We start from the raw sequence: 17572 nt of genomic DNA, 5'->3' as shown, positions 1-17572 counted from the left end.
TGCCATTTTGGTTGGTGGTGTGCCCCGGGATTTTTTAAGTATAAAAAGTGTGCCGCAGCTCAAAAAAGGTTGAAAATCACTGATCTAGGGTAGTGCAACATGTTCATCAAAACTCCCTATATACAGGCTAGTGTAAGTAATCTCACCGTCGTCCACACTGGGACTAATAGTACCGGCTAACTAACCTCACAATAAATTCATATAATCCTGAGCACTCACCCATTACTGCTGCTGTGTATCTACCACCATATACCCCTCAACGACGTTTCGCGTTGGTTTGCTTCCTCAGGAGGGTGTCCACCCTCCTGAGGAAGCAAACCAACGCGAAACGTCGTTGAGGGGTATATGGTGGTAGATACACAGAAGCAGTAATGGGTGAGTGCTCAGGATTATATGAATTTATTGTGAGGTTAGTTAGCCGGTACTATTAGTCCCAGTGTGGACGACGGTGAGATTACTTACACTAGCCTGTATATAGGGAGTTTTGATGAACATGTTGCACTACCCTAGATGTTATAAAAATTAAAAAATCTACATATTTATCTGTGTGCTTGTATATTGCCATCTGCTGGTCTTTTCTATTATTGCAAATCGTTTTTGTCAGAGAAGATAGCCCGGTGATGTAGCTGTAAATTAACTCTTTGTTGTCCTGTTTTGGTGCCTCACCTCTCTCAATCCCTACCCTCTCCTTAGAAAACAATGAAGACAGGGGGGAGAGTTTCAAACTGCTTTTTCATGATAAAAATGCATTTTTTCAGCTAATAAACCAAAATACAAAGTTTCTTAAAAATCGCCTGAACTATTGATTTCTGCAAAAAAAAAACAACAACAAAAAAAAAAGACAGTGACATTTCGAGTACTATGTAAGTGGGCACAACCGGAACCAAGGTGCACACAGTGCATGTCCCCTTCGCTAAACAGCATACGAGATTCACTTGTTTCCATACCTGGAAAACCCAAATGCATAGCGCTGTTAAGACACAAAGTCTACCTGATGACTCACAAGCACTTAATAATGCATATAAAACATTCTACACAATACACCACCTATCAGAGCACTTTTCATCCAGTTGTTGAAGTTTCTTAGATAAAAGATTCGGGACTGGCTGCGTTCTTTCAATCCACACTCCTGTAGTTCATTGTAATGTGCGGCAACCGCTGAGCCGTGACCTTCTGATGTACACTGCACAGAAATAGAAAAAGCAAGATAAAAAGGATAGAACATCTCAGTCATATACTGTATACTGGTAACAGGGGGTACCAACAATTGGCCAACTGCTTTCAGCAACAGGGTAAACTAGCTACAGAATGTCCTCTGAAACAGCACCTCCCCACACATCTTTTGTGATACAAACTTAAAGTCTCCATAAAATAAAAATGCTAGAGCAACTATTTTTCTATGTAGTGCAATGCCAGTGTTGTTCCTCTTGAAAAACTATGAATACATTATCCCCTAAAAGGCTGGTATATTTTAGACCTTCACAACTTAGGAATATAAACTTTTTTTGGGCCCCTACTAGATGACTGAGAAATATCTTGCCTCTGTGTCCACCACCTTAGACGTCATGGTGGCTTCTAAGGAGAGGACCTGAGTTCTCTCAAAGGGAACCTATAACCAAGACAATGCTATCTTATCTATTGACATGTTATAAAGCAGGAAATACTGAGCAGATTGATATACATTATAGGAAAAGAATCAGTATAACTTGGTGATTGAAATCCCTGCTCATTCTGTGATAAGGAGTCCAGAGGCAGTGTCACTCAATGGACTGGACTCTTTACCGTGGAAAGATCAGGGACTTCAATTATTAAATTACAAGTTACATTGAATCTTTTCCGAGAAAAAAATATAAAGGAATCCGGTCAGCTCTTCATGCTCTATAACATGATGCTGACAGCTTACGTAGCATTTTTATGGTAATGGGTTCCCTTTAACCTGTATGTTAGTAAATACATGTGATGAATATGGACAGCCCTGTCCCTATTTATGAGTGTGTAGTTAAATTATATGTGGTTATGAAAGTAAAACACTATAGACTGTTATGTGTATTCCACTCACTATACCTTAGCTTGTCCAAACATCATAAACTCTGAGCAGTTTATTTAGGATCTCTGGTCAGGAAACACTAGGCCTGGTTTATTGAGGGTCTCAGGAAACCTGGAGTTCTTATCTACTTTAAAGAATGGATAGATCCACTCAAGCACAACACCCCCCAACCATAGGACAATGGTTCAATTAAAGGACATATGCAGTGAGGTGTCCCTGGTCCTTCCCCATTATCACCTAATCAGCCAATTAGGGACAACTCATTATCCTAATCACCCGATGGGCGGCCATGAAATCTAAGCTGAGTTTTGACTGTATAAAATATGGGGGTAACTGGGAAGACAACAACTATTGTAAGTCTTAGATAGTTTCTGCTTATTTCACCCTTTCATTTTATACTGTTATTGCATGTATGTGATCTTATTTTACCTTTACTTTTGTAAGCACTGTACCTTTTGTCTATTAAAGCTTAAAACTTTAATAAGTTTGGTCCTTGTATGCTCTAAGAATCCATAGCCTTTGGATGTAGTGTTTTAACCCTGTGAGTGGTGTTGTGGGTTGACAGTGTCCTTTCACACTTAATTTGAAAGGTGGTGGCAGCGTGTGTGTTGAGGTGCTGGGACTGTGTTGGGGTGTAATTTATGCTCAATTTGCCACCTGAGTGGAAGGTGAGTGCAAGATTGAGTGAGTGGAGATTAACCCCTTGCAGTGGCATCCACGTCACGTGCTGGTAAAGTGTATACGTGACACATGTATTGCCTATGAAAGAACACTTCTGGAGCATCTTTCCTTATACAACATTGTTTGCTATGTGACGGTCACAGTTTTTGAATAAAGGCAAGCTTTTATTCTGCACTGGTGCTGGAACATTGTTTTTGCATGTTTTCTTATGCTGGAGATCTGTGTTGTGCCATTCCTCAGTTACTCCTTCACAAAATGTATTACTATATTGTCACTTCAATGTTACTATATGGTGGCTTATCCCTACACTGTCTGGCGCTGTCAGCTCTGACTGGATAGTGGACACTATCTGGTAACACCCAACTGACTATTTAGTCATACATTTCTAGTAAGAGTAACAGGTGGCACAAGGCAGAGCTATGGTAAAAGATTCTCCAGAATTAGTTGTTTCATGGGGAACACACATGGGGCAGACCTATTACCACAGCATCAAGAGAGCTACAACCAAAGATGTAATCCTGATTGTTACATTCTGATTTTGGCTGTATGTTACCGCTGGTGCCCACTGCTCAACATGCAGGCACAGGAGCTGTGCTTAGGTCCTCTATTAGAAGCACCATTACATACTAATGCAGTTAGAACACCATAACTAGGAGGTAAAGGAGAGTAGATCCTTTTGCAAGAAGCATCTGTTTTCCTCACTTTCTATAACTATGCATTAGGAGAAGGACCTTCCAAGCTCTGTATCCTAGCACTGTGCAATTCTATGGTGCTTGGACTCACACTAAAGATGGAGTCTATGGACATAGACCAGGAAGCATAGTTATACACAACAGGGTGGAATTCAAAATTGATGCATATTAGAAAAATAGCTATTGTGCACAAAGCTGCACCATAGCCATTGAAGGAGGATGTACAATCAGGTACATCCTTTTTAATATTAAGCACGGATAGAACAGCCCCGTCACAGGGAAGACAGTGCCGCGGTCCGTTTTTAGAACCGCTGCCCGGATCCCGTGTATGGCACCATTCTATCCACGGGTATCAGGCCGGGGCTGAAGCACAGGAGGCGTGCCAGCCTGCCCCCCAGTGGGCGGAATCCCCTGCCTCTCTATGATGCGGCTCCATTGATTCTAATGGAGCCGCGTCATAGAGGAGAGGGAATTCCCTCCCACTGGGGGCGGGCCGCCCCGCCCCCTGTGCTTCAGCCCCGTGACGGCGCCGTTCTATCCGTGGGTCATATTAAAGAGGATGTACCTGATGGTACATCCTCTTTAAAATAATCACTGGAGTTACACTTTAAAAGGGTTAGTCCAGTTAAAATAATCTATGTTCAGAGGTACAAACAGGAATGAATACATACAAGTTTCTTAGCTGATGGTTCTTCTTCATCAGCCTTCCTCTTCAGAGGAGACGTTATTTGTGTATCCATATCACACAGCTGAGCAACCTTGGAGCTGAAACTAAAAACAACTGTATTCAATTTTGTGGGAAAAGGATGATGTAAAGAAGTTTTTAGGGCAAAACATTAATATGTATCTGTCATTTACAACAAAAAAAATGGCACATGGCATGTCATAGAGGTATGTTAAAGGACAAGTGCCATGAAAAACTTTTTCCCAGTAATTGAAGCACATTACAAAGTTATAGAACTGTGTAATGTGCTTCAATCACCTTTCTGCCTTCCTTCCCTGTCTTTTCCCCCCTCCACCCCCCACCAGGAAGTGTCCTGACTCACACAGACCTAATTACTGTCGTCACCGTCACCAAGCTCTTCTCTCAGCTCCTTCTCCTGTTACACCAGCCTCCCCCCTCCCCTGCCTTGTCAGGTGACTTAGCTTGCTCAGCTCCTATTGGCTGAACAACTTCAAGCCATCACTTGTCACATGTCATGCTTATCTTCCCTCCGACTGGGCACATAGGCAGACCCCACCTCATACCCTCTCTCCTGCTAGTCCTGGACTCAGTGAGTTAATGAGTCATGTCACTAGAGAAGATAAGCTGAGCATGCACAGTCACCTGACAAGGAGGGGGAGGGGGAGGCTGGTGTAACAGGACCTAGACCAACCCTCCTGCTGATGACTCATCCTCACAAGAAGGAGCTGCCTGGTGACGGTGACGTAATCAGGCCTGTGTGTTAGGACACTTCCTGGTGGGGGGTGGAGGGGGGAAAAGACAGGGAAGGGAGGCAGATAGGTAATTGAAGCACATTACAGACTTATATAACTTTGTAATGTGCTTCAATTACTGGGAAAAAGTTTTTCATGGCACTTGTCCTTTAAAGGTTTTTTGACTGGTAGGGTCTCAGCACAACCAATAATCAAAATGTCTGACATATCTCTATGTGCTATAGACTTTCTATACAGTTTGTGTTCAACACTTAAGGCAAGACAGAAGAGATAAGTTCAAACACAGTGGAATGCAGTTCCAAATAGAATTGTTTATGCATATTAGTGCACCACAAATTGGTGGTTTGGCTTCAGCACCTACCTTCTGCTTGTGATCAAAAGGTAAAGTGGGTAATCCTGAACCACACAAACACCTGCGAACTTTGTCCTGCCAGTGCCTGGTCCCACTACTCAGCACTTACTGGTTTTGTAACACAGAAGTATCTGCAGCAGTGTCCCACTTCAGCCAGTGACTAACTGTGGGCATTTCCATGTGCAGAGACAAAAACTAGAAGGGCTTAGCAACAGGACCAGGCCATGGGACAGGGGATCAAGGAAGGTGAGAACAGGTTAGTTTTTTGTACTTTTTTAAACCATCATGAGCATAATTACTAGTTCCCAGAATATCCCTTTAATGGATCTATCATGCAGCGCAGATGTAGAAGAAATAGCATAATAGATTATGGGTGATGGATACCAGCTTTTGTTCAACATAACATTCACATGGTGTACACTAAACAAAGACAAAAACAAGATGTGAAGGAGACTGAAGTAAAAGGTATCCATGTGAAGCAGAAATTAGACATTGCTTAAAGTGTAACTCTTTTTTTGTTTACAGAAATAAGTAGTATAAGCGATTTTAAGAAACTCTATAATAGGTTTTACTAGGCAAAAAAGCCTCTTTCTGCACTCAAAGCAATTTCCAAGCCTCCCCCCTCACTTCCCATCTGTTCATTATCAGGCAAATCCGTCTTCATTACAGAGAAGCCAGTGAAGAGGGGTTCTGCTGTGTCCATTATATCCCTATGAAGGGGGGAGGGGCCAATGAAGATGAGAGAGCAGGAAGAGTAGACATGAAGGTCAGCTGTTTGTAGACTGTCTGGGCATCTAAAACGCTGGATTCAGAGGTCAGAAAGGTCAGTGCTTTTCTAGGAACTTGCTGAGAGAAGATTGCAGAGTGTTGTATTGTGCAGGACTGCTCCATTCTCACTTACTCCTAACAGCCCCTCCCCTCTCCATAGACACATAATGGACACAGTAATCCTGCTTCTTCTGAAGTGAGTGGGGAACTAGGAAAACTGCTTTTTCAGTACAGAAGGAAACTGTTTTGGTAAATAAAACCTATTACAGAGTTTCTTAAAATGGCTTGTACTATAGGTATTTGTTTTTTGTTTTTTAAAAAGACCCTGAAATGACAGTTACACTTTAAGGTTTTAATATACAGTAATACTGCTTTATTCACATAAAACCGAAAAGCTAAGCAGCAAGTAATTAAAAACCATGGTAACCAGTTTTTAGGCAATGGAATTTAGAGTTAATATTTGCTTGCTTAAAGGGGTACACCGGTGGAGAAAAATATTGTGTTCAAATCAACTGGTGCCAAAAAGCTTTACATATTTGTTACTTTTATTTAAAAGTCTCAAGCATTCCCATACTTAACAGCTGCTGTATGTCCTACAGGTAATGGTGTATTCTTTCCAGTCTGACACAGTGCTCTCTACTGCCACCTCTGTCCATAACAGGAACCTGTCCAATGCAGTAGCACATATCAACAGAAAACCTCTTCAGCACTGGACAGTTTCTGTCACAAACAGAGGTGGCAGCACGGTGCACGGTGCAAGACATACAGAAGTTGATAAGTACTGGAAGGCTTGAGATTTTTAGACAGAAGTAGTTTGCAAATCTTTATAACCTTCTAACGTCATATGATTTAACACAATTTTTTCAAACGACGCACAATTTTTAAGTAAGTAGTTTTAAGAACTAAACTGCTTTTCTTAAATGAAGGGTATTATCAATAATCTTAAAACGTAAATTTAGACACAACAAGTTATCCTGCAAAGAGTAAAATCCACCACAGCAATCCACAGTGGACCTATCCTCTACAGGTAGCCATTGTTTGTAAACTCCATTCACAAGTAATAAACTTTACTTTGTGTAGAATTTTCAAAGCAGCATCTGCTCCAACATAGTGCTACTAATCCACATCCAACCATGGCTTAAAGAGGTTGTCCGGGATAAAATGATTCTAAAGTCCCTATTCCACGGAACGATTATCGGCCATATCCTGCCGATATTGGCCGTTACGGACGATAATCGTCCTGTGGAATTGAAAGCAACAATCAGCCGACATCGTTAATGTCGGCTGATCGTTGCGTCGTTTGTCTTTCCAAAACGTTGAAAGACAAACGACTGATACAGTAATGATCTTCTGCCGTCGCTCCGTGGAATAGGAGCGTCGGCAGCAGACGATGCTGTATCCTATGGGCTGCCCGTGAGATCAGCGATCACCCGGGCAGCCCCCCTGTAGCTAACCGCGCCCCCCCACCACCACCACCGCAGCTAGCGGGGAACGAGGAGGAAAATAGCGCCATTTGCTCCTGTCAGTCGGGCTGTGGAATAGGCTGCGGGGGACATATCAATAATGTTCCACTCCCCTGCTGTTGTCAGAGTTCAGGTCGCCCGTTCTCCACTGCTGTCAATGTGTTGGAAACATTTGGTGACGGCCATCTCTCTCCAGAAATGGCCGCTCAGCACAGATCCTATACAGCCTATGCTCACCAGCAATTTCAAAAGTGGAATGTCACTGGATGTTTCCAAAACACTGTCAGCGGTGGAGAATAGATGGCCTGAGATCCAGCAGCTGCAGAGGAGCAGGACAGGTAAGTATACATTACTTACATGAGTCCCGCAACCGTGGCAGGATCCCCAAGTATCAGTTTATCACAGATGGCCCCTTCAACTGTTACACTGTTAGAATGACAAGGCACAACATACTTTGCTAGAGTTGTGATCAATTGTATTCAATCTGTATAGATCTGTCTTCAATATGTCCTGATATTTTTTCACTGCAATCCTATTGTTTCTTTATATACAGCTTACAACTTCCAGGAATTCATGCTTCCTATGTGAAAAGGGAATAAAAAGAAAGAAGACTTTACTATAAAACACTTGCTTGTACTAGACATTACCAATTACAAGAATGATGTAGGAGTCAGCACACAGTATAAGGCTCTGTCCATATCTTATCTGGAGACTACAATAGACGCTAACCATTATCCAGATGTGAACAGAGCCTAAAGGGCAGAACAGTATTTGGTTATGGCTCCTATACTACTAAGAATCTCAGACAGCTCCCTAAGGGGCACACTGTACACAAAGCTAAAGCCATTGTGCAATTCCCTAACTAGAAATGCTGTGGTCACAGTCAGGAACCTGTTTATAAGGTGGAATAAAGGCCTATTGCACAAACTTGGAGAAAATATTTGCCGTCTCACACATTTCTGGCATATTAATTGGAAAATGTGGAGACACACAGAGGTGCAATGTTTAACCCATTAGTCTAGAAGCTGTTCTCTGATAGAGCGGTGCTTCTCAAACTTTTTCCACTGGAGCCTCACCCAACAGACCAAGGCAATGCCTGGGCCTCACCAGACTGACCAAGAGGGTGCCTGGGCCTCACTATCTGTGGTCAAAGTCCATTTAAAAGGTGAAAATAATGCTCGGGCTAGCTTTCACCCATCTCCCAAGCTCTATATACTAATAAAGCAAGTAGGAAATAAATTAATAACGTTGTTAAAATGGAGATTTTAGAATACGCAAAAGGACTGTGCGGATCATATTTACTTTTGTGAAAACTGGCTCCCCAGCTGGGCCTCACCAACAACAATGGGGTGCCTCACAGTTTAAGAAGCACTGTGATAGAGGACCCCTTTAGGTGCACTCACACTGTGATAGCAGCGGCCATGAGGTATACAGAATATAGCAGTATAATGTTTACAGGAAAACGAGGCCTATAGACACAGTAATGGGGAACCTTTCCCCCCCCCCCCCCCAGCGGTTGCAAAACTACAATTCCCATCATGCCTGGGCAGCTGAAGCTTGTACTTTGGCTGTCCGGGCATGATCGGAATTGTAGTTTTGCAACAGCTGGAGGGCCGAAGGTTCCCCATCCCTGCAGTAATGCTTTCCTGCAGCAATACATGTGGATGATGATACTGGATGATACGTGTCCCTGCTGGCACAGTAGTCAGGCCTATACACGGTGCAGGCTGCGGTGCCATAGAGCAGTCACCCAGCACGGCTGCCCCTCACAGTGCTCCCGCCTCTCTCAGTGGGATAAGGGTTGGTGCTCGGGGGGGTCTCTGTGCCTGGCCTCCATGTCCGGGCCCCAGTGCCCACCAGCCACTCTCTATACCGCTTCACCATGAGCTCTTTGTACTCTGCGCAGCACCTGAACAAGCAGCACCACACCACCGCCTACACACAGCACAGCCAGACTTACATGCCCGGAGAGAGGAGCCGTAACCAGGGAGGCGAGGGCAGCGCTGCGGACAATGAGGCGGCATCAACACTGATTGAAAAACAACCTGCAGAGCGCTAACCGGAAGTCCTGCACTGTGTACGACTGCCGTGCACCGCGTATCCGCCATAGACAGACAGGGAGCCGTGAGCGGCCGCTCCTCAGTCACAGCGCCACCTGCCGCTAGGAGGACACATTACACATTGCTTATGTTTCTCGGCGATCTGATGCTGGATAACGACGTGTAACCCTGTGGTCAGTATAATAAGGTATAGTGTCGGGCATGTCGCATGCTGCGGTGGGTTGGGTTTCTTCTCTAAGCTGTCTAAAGAAATGCTGTTAAAGGCAATCGCCTTCGCTATAATCTACCGGCGGTTTCCACACTTTTCGGCTCTCATTGCATCATGGGAGTTGTAGTTTTGCAACGGCGATCGAGCTGCAGTTTGGAGATAATTGATTTTTTTAGATCCCTAAATTTTAGTTGTAAAACTCCCAGCAGCTTCCAACCCTGCCCGAAACTACATTTCCCGTGATGCTCGGGGCCCGTAGCACATGCGCGCTGCCTTCCTTCCCTCAGAGTGACTGGAGTGGGCGGGGCTAGAGACAGCGCGGTGCACCGTCCCCTCCTGTAATTCTCTTCTTCCCTGTCATTTACAGCCACTGAATGAGAACAAGGCGGCAGCCGGGACAGGTGCAGGTACTGCTAGTGTGCTGGCCATGAGGCTGGCAGCTCGCCTCCATCATGCCCTTCAAGTGACAGGCGTGGGGGCAGTCGGTGCCTGGGCAGCCACCATTGGCAGGGGTCAGTGAAGGGTGTATGAGGCACCCACATGGTCACCGCCTGTGCGAGGGATCCCTCTAAGCTCAGCACTAGTATCTGTATGAGAGTGTGGGGAGCACACAGGATGACTGGGGGAGCACACAGGGAACAGCACCCATCCTGTGCAATAGCTGAGGGAGTGCCTGACTGGGGGAGCACACAGGGAACAGCACCCCATCCTGTGCAATAGCTGAGGGGGTGACTGGGGGAACACACAGGGAACAGCACCCATCCTGTGCAATAGCTGAGGGGTGACTGGGGGAGCACACAGGGAACAGCACCCATCCTGTGCAATAGCTGAGGGGGTGACTGGGGGAGCACACAGGGAACAGCACCCATCCTGTGCAATAGCTGAGGGGGTGACTGGGGGAGCACACAGAGAACAGCACCCCATCCTGTGCAATAGCTGAGGGAGTGCCTGACTGGGGGAGCACACAGAGAACAGAACCCATCCTGTGCAATAGCTGAGGGAGTGCCTGACTGGGGGAGCACACAGGGAACAGCACCCCATCCTGTGCAATAGCTGAGGGGGTGCCTGACTGGGGGAGCACACAGGGAACAGCACCCCATCCTGTGCAATAGCTGAGGGGGTGACTGGGGGAGCACACAGGGAACAGCACCCATCCTGTGAAATAGCTGAGGGAGTGCCTGACTGGGGGAGCACACAGGGAACAGCACCCCATCCTGTGCAATAGCTGAGGGGTGACTGGGGGAGCACACAGAGAACAGCACCCCATTCTGTGCAATAGCTGAGGGAGTGCCTGACTGGGGGAGCACACAGAGAACAGCACCCATCCTGTGCAATAGCTGAGGTTGTGCCTGACTGGGGGAGTACACAGGGAACAGCACCCCATCCTGTGCAATAGCTGAGGGAGTGCCTGACTGGGGGAGCACACAGGGAACAGCACCCCATCCTGTGCAGTAGCTGAGGGGTGACTGGGGGAGCACACAGGGAACAGCACCCCATCCTGTCCAATAGCTGAGGGGGTGAGTGGGGGAGCACACAGGAAACGGCACCCCATCTTGTGCAATAGCTGAGGGGCTGACTGACTGGCCGCCTGGCATGGGAAACCTTTGGCTCTGCAGTCACTGCCCTGCTTCCATCCCACACCCAGCTAGATCTCCATACAGATATGTGGGAGGTTTCCTCTTCTTACATCACATTTATTGCTGTGTGATGGAAGTCAGGAGGCGTGTGGAGAAGAGACTCTGTGGCCTGCCTGGGTTCTCACCTGCCGCATGCTGTGCACACACTTTGCCTTATAGCATAGTGTTTTTCAACCCTTCATGGACACATAGATTGGGGCAGGTTCTGTGCTGTTCTGGCTTAGGCTCAGTATAAAGTTTGACGTTATGTTTTGCAGCTTTCGGGGGATTTTATTATCGTCTATCTGCACTTTTTGCTTAAAGAGATATTTCCATTTTAACTAATATAGATAAAGGAGAATTTCGTCAAAATTTGAAAATTCATGGTGGGAAGGGGATGGTGGTAATATAATAATGAAGTTATACTTACCTCATCTGGTGACCTTGCAGCACAGCATCACCATCACGGACCCCCACCAGCCTCTTGTACGTCCCAGTCCGGTGACATCACTGGCAGGCTCAGAAATGGCCACTCAGCCAGTCAGTGACCAAGACATTTCTGTAAACATTGACTGGCTGAGCGGGTAGTTCATGTTGGGTCATGATGACACACTGAGCCGGGAGAAACTGGAGACTAGAGGATGAGAGTAAACAGTGGCACTGCAGGGGCACAGTGATGGTAAGTATAGCTTTTTTATTGTGTTACCATCATTCCCCGCCCGCCCTGGAGTTCTCCTTTAAACTTGTAGGGTTTGTCAAGTTACATATTTTGCTAATAAATTGATTTAGTAAACTTGGCTCCTTCTCCTCATATGCCGCTCTTTCCCTTCCATTGTTAACAGCTTGTTGTCTAGGTTACCGACCATCACTCTGCTTTAAAAGCAGTGGTGTTGCTGATGTATATGTAGCTATAGAATATATAAATGGGGGGGGGGCGTGGCGAGCCGCTGAGGAGAATGGCCGCAGTGTGAGGGAGCTCCTCTACCACACGGCTACTTTGCAGGGACCCAGACCTGCCTCACCTGCCCCAGCACCCCAGCATATGTGGAGGGGTAAGAGGGGGACCCCCAGACAACGGCCGCCTCCAGCGCGTCCGGTTTCCGGGGCTCCGCCGGCGTCCCCGTACCTTACACGGGGCGCCGCTGCCTGCACGCTACGGCCGCGGCCATCTTCTCCCGCCGCTCCGGAGGCCCAGGAGTCATCTGTGTGCCGGGGACCTGGTGACACGCATCCTCCGCCCGCCGACCTGTCTTCTAGTCCGCTGCCGCGGGTCCTGTGCGCCCGGGCCCTGGAGCCGAGTCTCCCCGCCGACTCCTCTGTGCAGCCTGAGGAGGCCGCGGCGCCATCTTGCCTTCCGGAGCGCGCCTCCGGCCTCGTGGGTGAGTTAACCCCTTCCCTGCCGCCTGCCAGCAGCCAGACACTGTCCCTGCCTCACCCAAACTCTAACACTCTCCGTCCTGGTGCCCTAGACCCCCACCATCTTCCTTCTCCTTCCAGTGACCCTGCAGCCAAATCCCACGGACTCTTAAAGGGCCAGCAGCGCATTTCTACATACATGATGGCGACCTCAAAACCGCCAAAAAAGGACAAAACTAAGGCTGGCAGTAGCAACCAAGATGCCACCCTGTCCAGAACCTCTCAATCTGTTGCCCGATCTGGGGTCCCACGTAATTCTGGGGGCAGGCACTCGGACTCTGAAGCTTCCCTACTGGGGCCTTCCTCCCCCCAGGGTGTTCGGGATATGCTCTCGCAATTGCCTACAAAGAGTGACCTGCAAACCCTTATCTCTGAAGTAAAAGATGCGTTCAGGGTTGAAATCGCTGCGGTCCGGAAGGACATCCAACATATTGCACTAAGGGTTGAAACCCTAGAGGATGACCATGATTCTACTCGGTCATACATTTCTAGCCTGCAATCCACCGTTTCCTCTCAAGCTTCTGCCTTAGATGATATGCAGCGCCACATTGAGGATCTCGACAACAGAGGCAGGCGCAATAACATCAGGGTCAGGGGGCTTCCAGAGGCGACACAGGACAATGATCTAGAGTCCACCCTAGAAGGCCTCTTCAATATGCTTCTGGGTGAGCCATATACCCACAAAATCAAATTTGATAGGGCTCACCGGGCCCTACGACCCAAGAACTCATCCGGTCCACCCAGGGATGTCATCTGCTGCTTGCATGACTATACCTTGAAGGAAAGCATCATGACCAAGGCACGTTCCCTTAGAGAACTGGATTTCTATGGTGCCCAAATACAGCTCTTCCCGGATCTCTCCTGGATTACCCTCCAAAAGCGACGGCTCCTGCGGCCTCTGCTGACTACCCTCAAGGACCATGATGCTTCCTACAGATGGAACTTTCCGTTTGGCCTTACTGCAAGACGGGATGGACGCTCTGCTGTTCTCCGAAGTTTAGCTGATTTGCCTCCCCCACCTCCTCCCCCACCATCCGTCTGGCACTCGGCTAGCCAGAAGAGGCGTCGTCCAAGATCCGAGAGTTCCCGCTCTCCCCCTGGTCCTACTGGTTGAAGGAGGGCCCCCCCCCCCCCCCTTCAGGTTCCATTATAGAGATTTACATTGTTGCTGATGTTCTGGGTCCCTTCTTTTTGTTACTTATTTGCTATATGTAGCTGTGTGGTTTTCTTTGGCCCTCCTCTTCGGAGTGTTCCTATGTTCTTTGTTCCCCTCAGGTGGCTCCCTCCTCCCGTGGGGCCGCCAGTTGACAGCCATAGAGCTGTTTTGGCACATTTTTTGCCTCGTAGCAGGCCGCTTAGGCTTGTACTTTGGGCCTTGTGCCCTTCCTTTTACTGGAATTTTTTTCTGTTTTTTGTTGTTTTTATGTCTCTATGTGTTTCCCCTCTTGTTTCCCCCCCCCCCTCCCCCTTCTCCCTTTTCCTCCTAGGATTTTACGTAGGCCAATGCTGTCCTGGAGACTGATCCCTTCTAACCGCTGTGGCAGAGTGAGTACCCACATCATCATTAATGCCCTCTTTCCCCTCCCCAATGGCTAAGTGCATATCTCTCAATGTCAAAGGCCTTAATTCTAATACCAAAAGACGTCTTCTCCTGAGGGAACTTCGCAACCTACACGCGGATGTTGCCTTCCTTCAGGAGACGCACTTCGACCAGGAGGCATCTTTTAGGTTTGCCCGTCACTCTTTCCCCATTGTTGCTTCGGCCTCTAGAGGCAATAAGACGGCGGGAGTAGCTATTCTATTCTCTCGCATGTGCCCTATACAGATTTCCTCCTCCTATGCTGACCCAGGAGGGAGATTTGTTATTGTGGACGGCACCCTACAAGGCCGCCAATTTATTTTCTGCAATGTTTATGCCCCTAACCGCTCCCAGATCACCTTCCTCCGTAGGGTTTTCAATCGATTGGCGAAATACCCTCCGGCTCCCCGGATCCTTGGAGGAGATTTCAATTTGCCGTTCTCTGAGATAATGGATAGGCACTCGGTGGACGGCCGACCTACCCCCCCAGAACAGGCTAAACTGTCAGCGGAGTTCCGCAAGCTCATACGTGCTCATAAGCTGTATGACCTTTGGCGGCTTGACCACCCTACGGAGCGGGGGTATACTTTTTTTTCCCATCCCCACAAACTCCACTCTCGCATCGATTACCTCTTTGGCAACATACCTACAGTACGACTGTTACAGAGCGCGACCCTTGACCCCATTTCCTGGTCAGATCACGGCCCTGTGATAGTCCATCTCAAGGCCGTTCTATCCCCTACACGACACTGTCACTGGCATATGAATGATACCCTTTTGAAAAATCAGATTACCAGAGACTCTATCAAGACGGGTATCTCTCACTATTTCTCAGAAAACGAGGGCTCTGTCACCTCTGAAGGGGTTCTATGGGAAGCCCATAAGGCAGTTGTCCGGGGCCATTGCATAGCAATAGGGTCCCGCCAGAAAAGAGACTCCATGCTAGCCGTTCAGAATGCCAAAAGTGCCATAGTTTCCCTGGAGCAGCGTCTGGCCCGCCGTCCCTCCCTGGGTGTCCTGCGGAGGCTTGTGGTGGCTCGTGAAAAACTCAAAGACCTTTCGTTGCAAAAGGTGGAGAAGCTTCTCCTCTACTCCAAGCAACGCTTCTATGAAAAGGGCAACAAGGCCCATACCCTCCTGGCGAGGATGCTCAATGATCGGGCTGCCGCACAGTCTCCGCAGGCTCTCAGGGATTCAACAGGGACTCTACGCTATCACCCTAAGGACATCTCCTCTATTTTTCACCAATACTATTCTAAACTTTACTCCCTCCCCTCAACCTTACCGTCGGACCCGGGGGCCCGTACCCGATGCCTTTCTGACTTCCTCAGCGAGTGTAGTCTGCCTTCTCTGACCGCTAGTGCGCTCGAGGAACTGAATGCGCCGATTACCGCAGAGGAACTTGCAAAGGTTATTAAAGCCCTTCCATCGGGGCGGGCGCCTGGGCCGGATGGATTTTCCTACCTCTATTACAAAACCTTTTCCTCTGAACTGTCCCCTAAACTACTTTCTCTCTATAACTCTTTTCTCCAGGGATCTCCTATCCCCACCTCCATGTCCCACTCCTTCATCACTCTCATACCCAAACCTGGCAAGGACCCCCTGGACTGTTCCAATTACCGGCCAATTGCCCTCCTAAACTCAGACTTTAAGATATTTACTAAATTGCTGGCTACTCGGTTGGGGTATTGGCTTCCTTCCCTAGTCAATGCGGACCAGGTGGGGTTTGTACCGGGAAGACAGGGTGGGGACAACACGAGGAGGGCTATTGACCTCATTGATGTGGTTAATCAACAAGAAGAGAGTGCCCTTGTGTTGAGCCTAGACGCTGAAAAGGCCTTTGACCGTCTTGGGTGGCCTTTTATGTTTGAGGCATTGCAATGCTTTGGCTTCTCTGGGCCTTTCCTAACGGCGGTCAGGGCCTTATACTCCAATCCCACAGCGGCACTCAAATTTCCCCATATGTTGTCTGAGACCTATTCTCTTTCGAATGGCACTCGCCAGGGTTGCCCCCTGTCACCCCTACTCTTTGTTCTTTGCATTGAACCCCTGGCGGCGGCAATTAGAAATTGCCCAGACATCAGAGGTGTGTCGGTCAGAGGCAAGGAGTTTAAAATTATGTTATTTGCCGATGATGTCCTCCTCACCCTGTCAGACCCGCTCACTTCCCTCCCAAACCTACATTCCCTTCTTGCCACATATGGTCGCCTATCGGGGTACAAGGTCAATACCTCTAAATCCGAAGCTATGCCCCTAAATCTGCCTGACCCCTTGGTTGCCCAGCTTAGCTCCAATTTCAAATTTAAATGGACCTCAACCTCCATAAAATATTTAGGTATCCGCCTTATTCCCTCCTACCCGTCCCTATACTCCGCTAACTACCCAGCCCTCTTCCGAGACGTGCGGGACCTTCTGACCAAATGGTCCCCTCACTATATTTCGCTCCTAGGCCGAGTGGCGGCGGTAAAAATGACCATTTTACCTAAACTTTTGTACTATTTTGAGACACTCCCGGTCCGTATCCCCCTCTCAGAGCTGCGTAGTATCCAAAGAGCAGTCTTCAAGTTTATCTGGGCGTCCAAGGGGCACCGCATCCCCAACTCGGTTATGATGAGTAGCAAATCTCGAGGAGGGCTGGCGGTCCCTAACTTTCTTCACTATTACTGGGCGACTCACCTACGCCAAATTACGGCATGGTCCAAATATTTGGCATACAAGAAGTGGGCTGAAATTGAAAAAATATGGCTAGCACCCTTCCATCTTAACTCTTTCCTGTGGCACTCCTCACCGCCTAGCTTCTCACATCTCTCGCTCTTGGGACCTATCCGTTTTACCCTCCACATATGGTCCTCATGTTCTGCCAGGTTTGGGCTCACCTCCTCTGCTTCCCCCCTGAACTCTTTCCTGCTCTTCCCGAATTTTCCTCCTGGTCTCCAATCCCACACTGTCAAACTCTGGGGATCTAGGGCACTCTTCCAATTTGCCGATATAGTTGATCCCTTAACTCGTACACTCCTTCCTTATGATAAATTATCTGATAAATATGCTCTCCCATCCTCCGCACACTTTATGTACCTCCAGCTCCGACATTTTATGGTGTCTCGTCTGGGAGTCCTCACAGTTTCTAAACCTTCGGCTTTTGAGCAGCTAGTTAGAATGGGGACTTCGACCTCGGGCCTTATCTCTGACATTTACCGCATCCTTGGTTCCCCAATTGAGGGAGCCCAGGTACAGCACTCCTATATGACTAAAT

General features: G+C 47.8%; 2 protein-coding genes across 12 annotated transcripts in view; one reads left to right on the top strand and one right to left on the bottom strand.

Annotated features, from left to right (window-relative positions):
* The window catches only part of RNMT (RNA guanine-7 methyltransferase), a 33105-nt gene extending 23197 nt beyond the window's left edge, over window positions 1-9908 (bottom strand). The window contains exons 1-4 of one of the 2 annotated variants that reach the window (XM_069957821.1): window positions 9401-9908; window positions 7798-8020; window positions 4092-4191; window positions 1048-1183 (exon numbers count right to left, since the gene is read on the bottom strand). In XM_069957821.1, coding sequence (XP_069813922.1) covers window positions 1048-1183; window positions 4092-4160 — 205 coding nt within the window. In that variant the 5' untranslated portion in view covers window positions 4161-4191; window positions 7798-8020; window positions 9401-9908. The remainder of the gene's footprint in view (window positions 1-1047; window positions 1184-4091; window positions 4192-7797; window positions 8021-9400) is intronic. The other variant, XM_069957820.1, reaches the window with a different exon arrangement.
* FAM210A (family with sequence similarity 210 member A) overlaps window positions 9523-17572 on the top strand; it is a 40655-nt gene continuing 32605 nt past the window's right edge. Inside the window, exons 1-2 of one of the 10 annotated variants that reach the window (XM_069957823.1) lie at window positions 9656-9673; window positions 10076-10115. The gene's annotated coding sequence lies outside the window, so the exon portion shown is untranslated. Of the gene's footprint in view, window positions 9688-10024; window positions 10116-10198; window positions 10221-17572 lie in introns of those variants that run through there. The other 9 variants (XM_069957831.1, XM_069957830.1, XM_069957825.1 and 6 more) reach the window with 9 other exon arrangements.

The sequence above is a fragment of the Dendropsophus ebraccatus genome, chromosome 2 (assembly GCF_027789765.1).
Source record: "Dendropsophus ebraccatus isolate aDenEbr1 chromosome 2, aDenEbr1.pat, whole genome shotgun sequence".
In the NCBI taxonomy this organism is placed as follows: domain Eukaryota; kingdom Metazoa; phylum Chordata; class Amphibia; order Anura; family Hylidae; genus Dendropsophus; species Dendropsophus ebraccatus.
The sequence above is the reverse complement of the archived record's forward strand: the minus strand, read 5'-3'. Positions and strand labels throughout refer to the sequence as shown.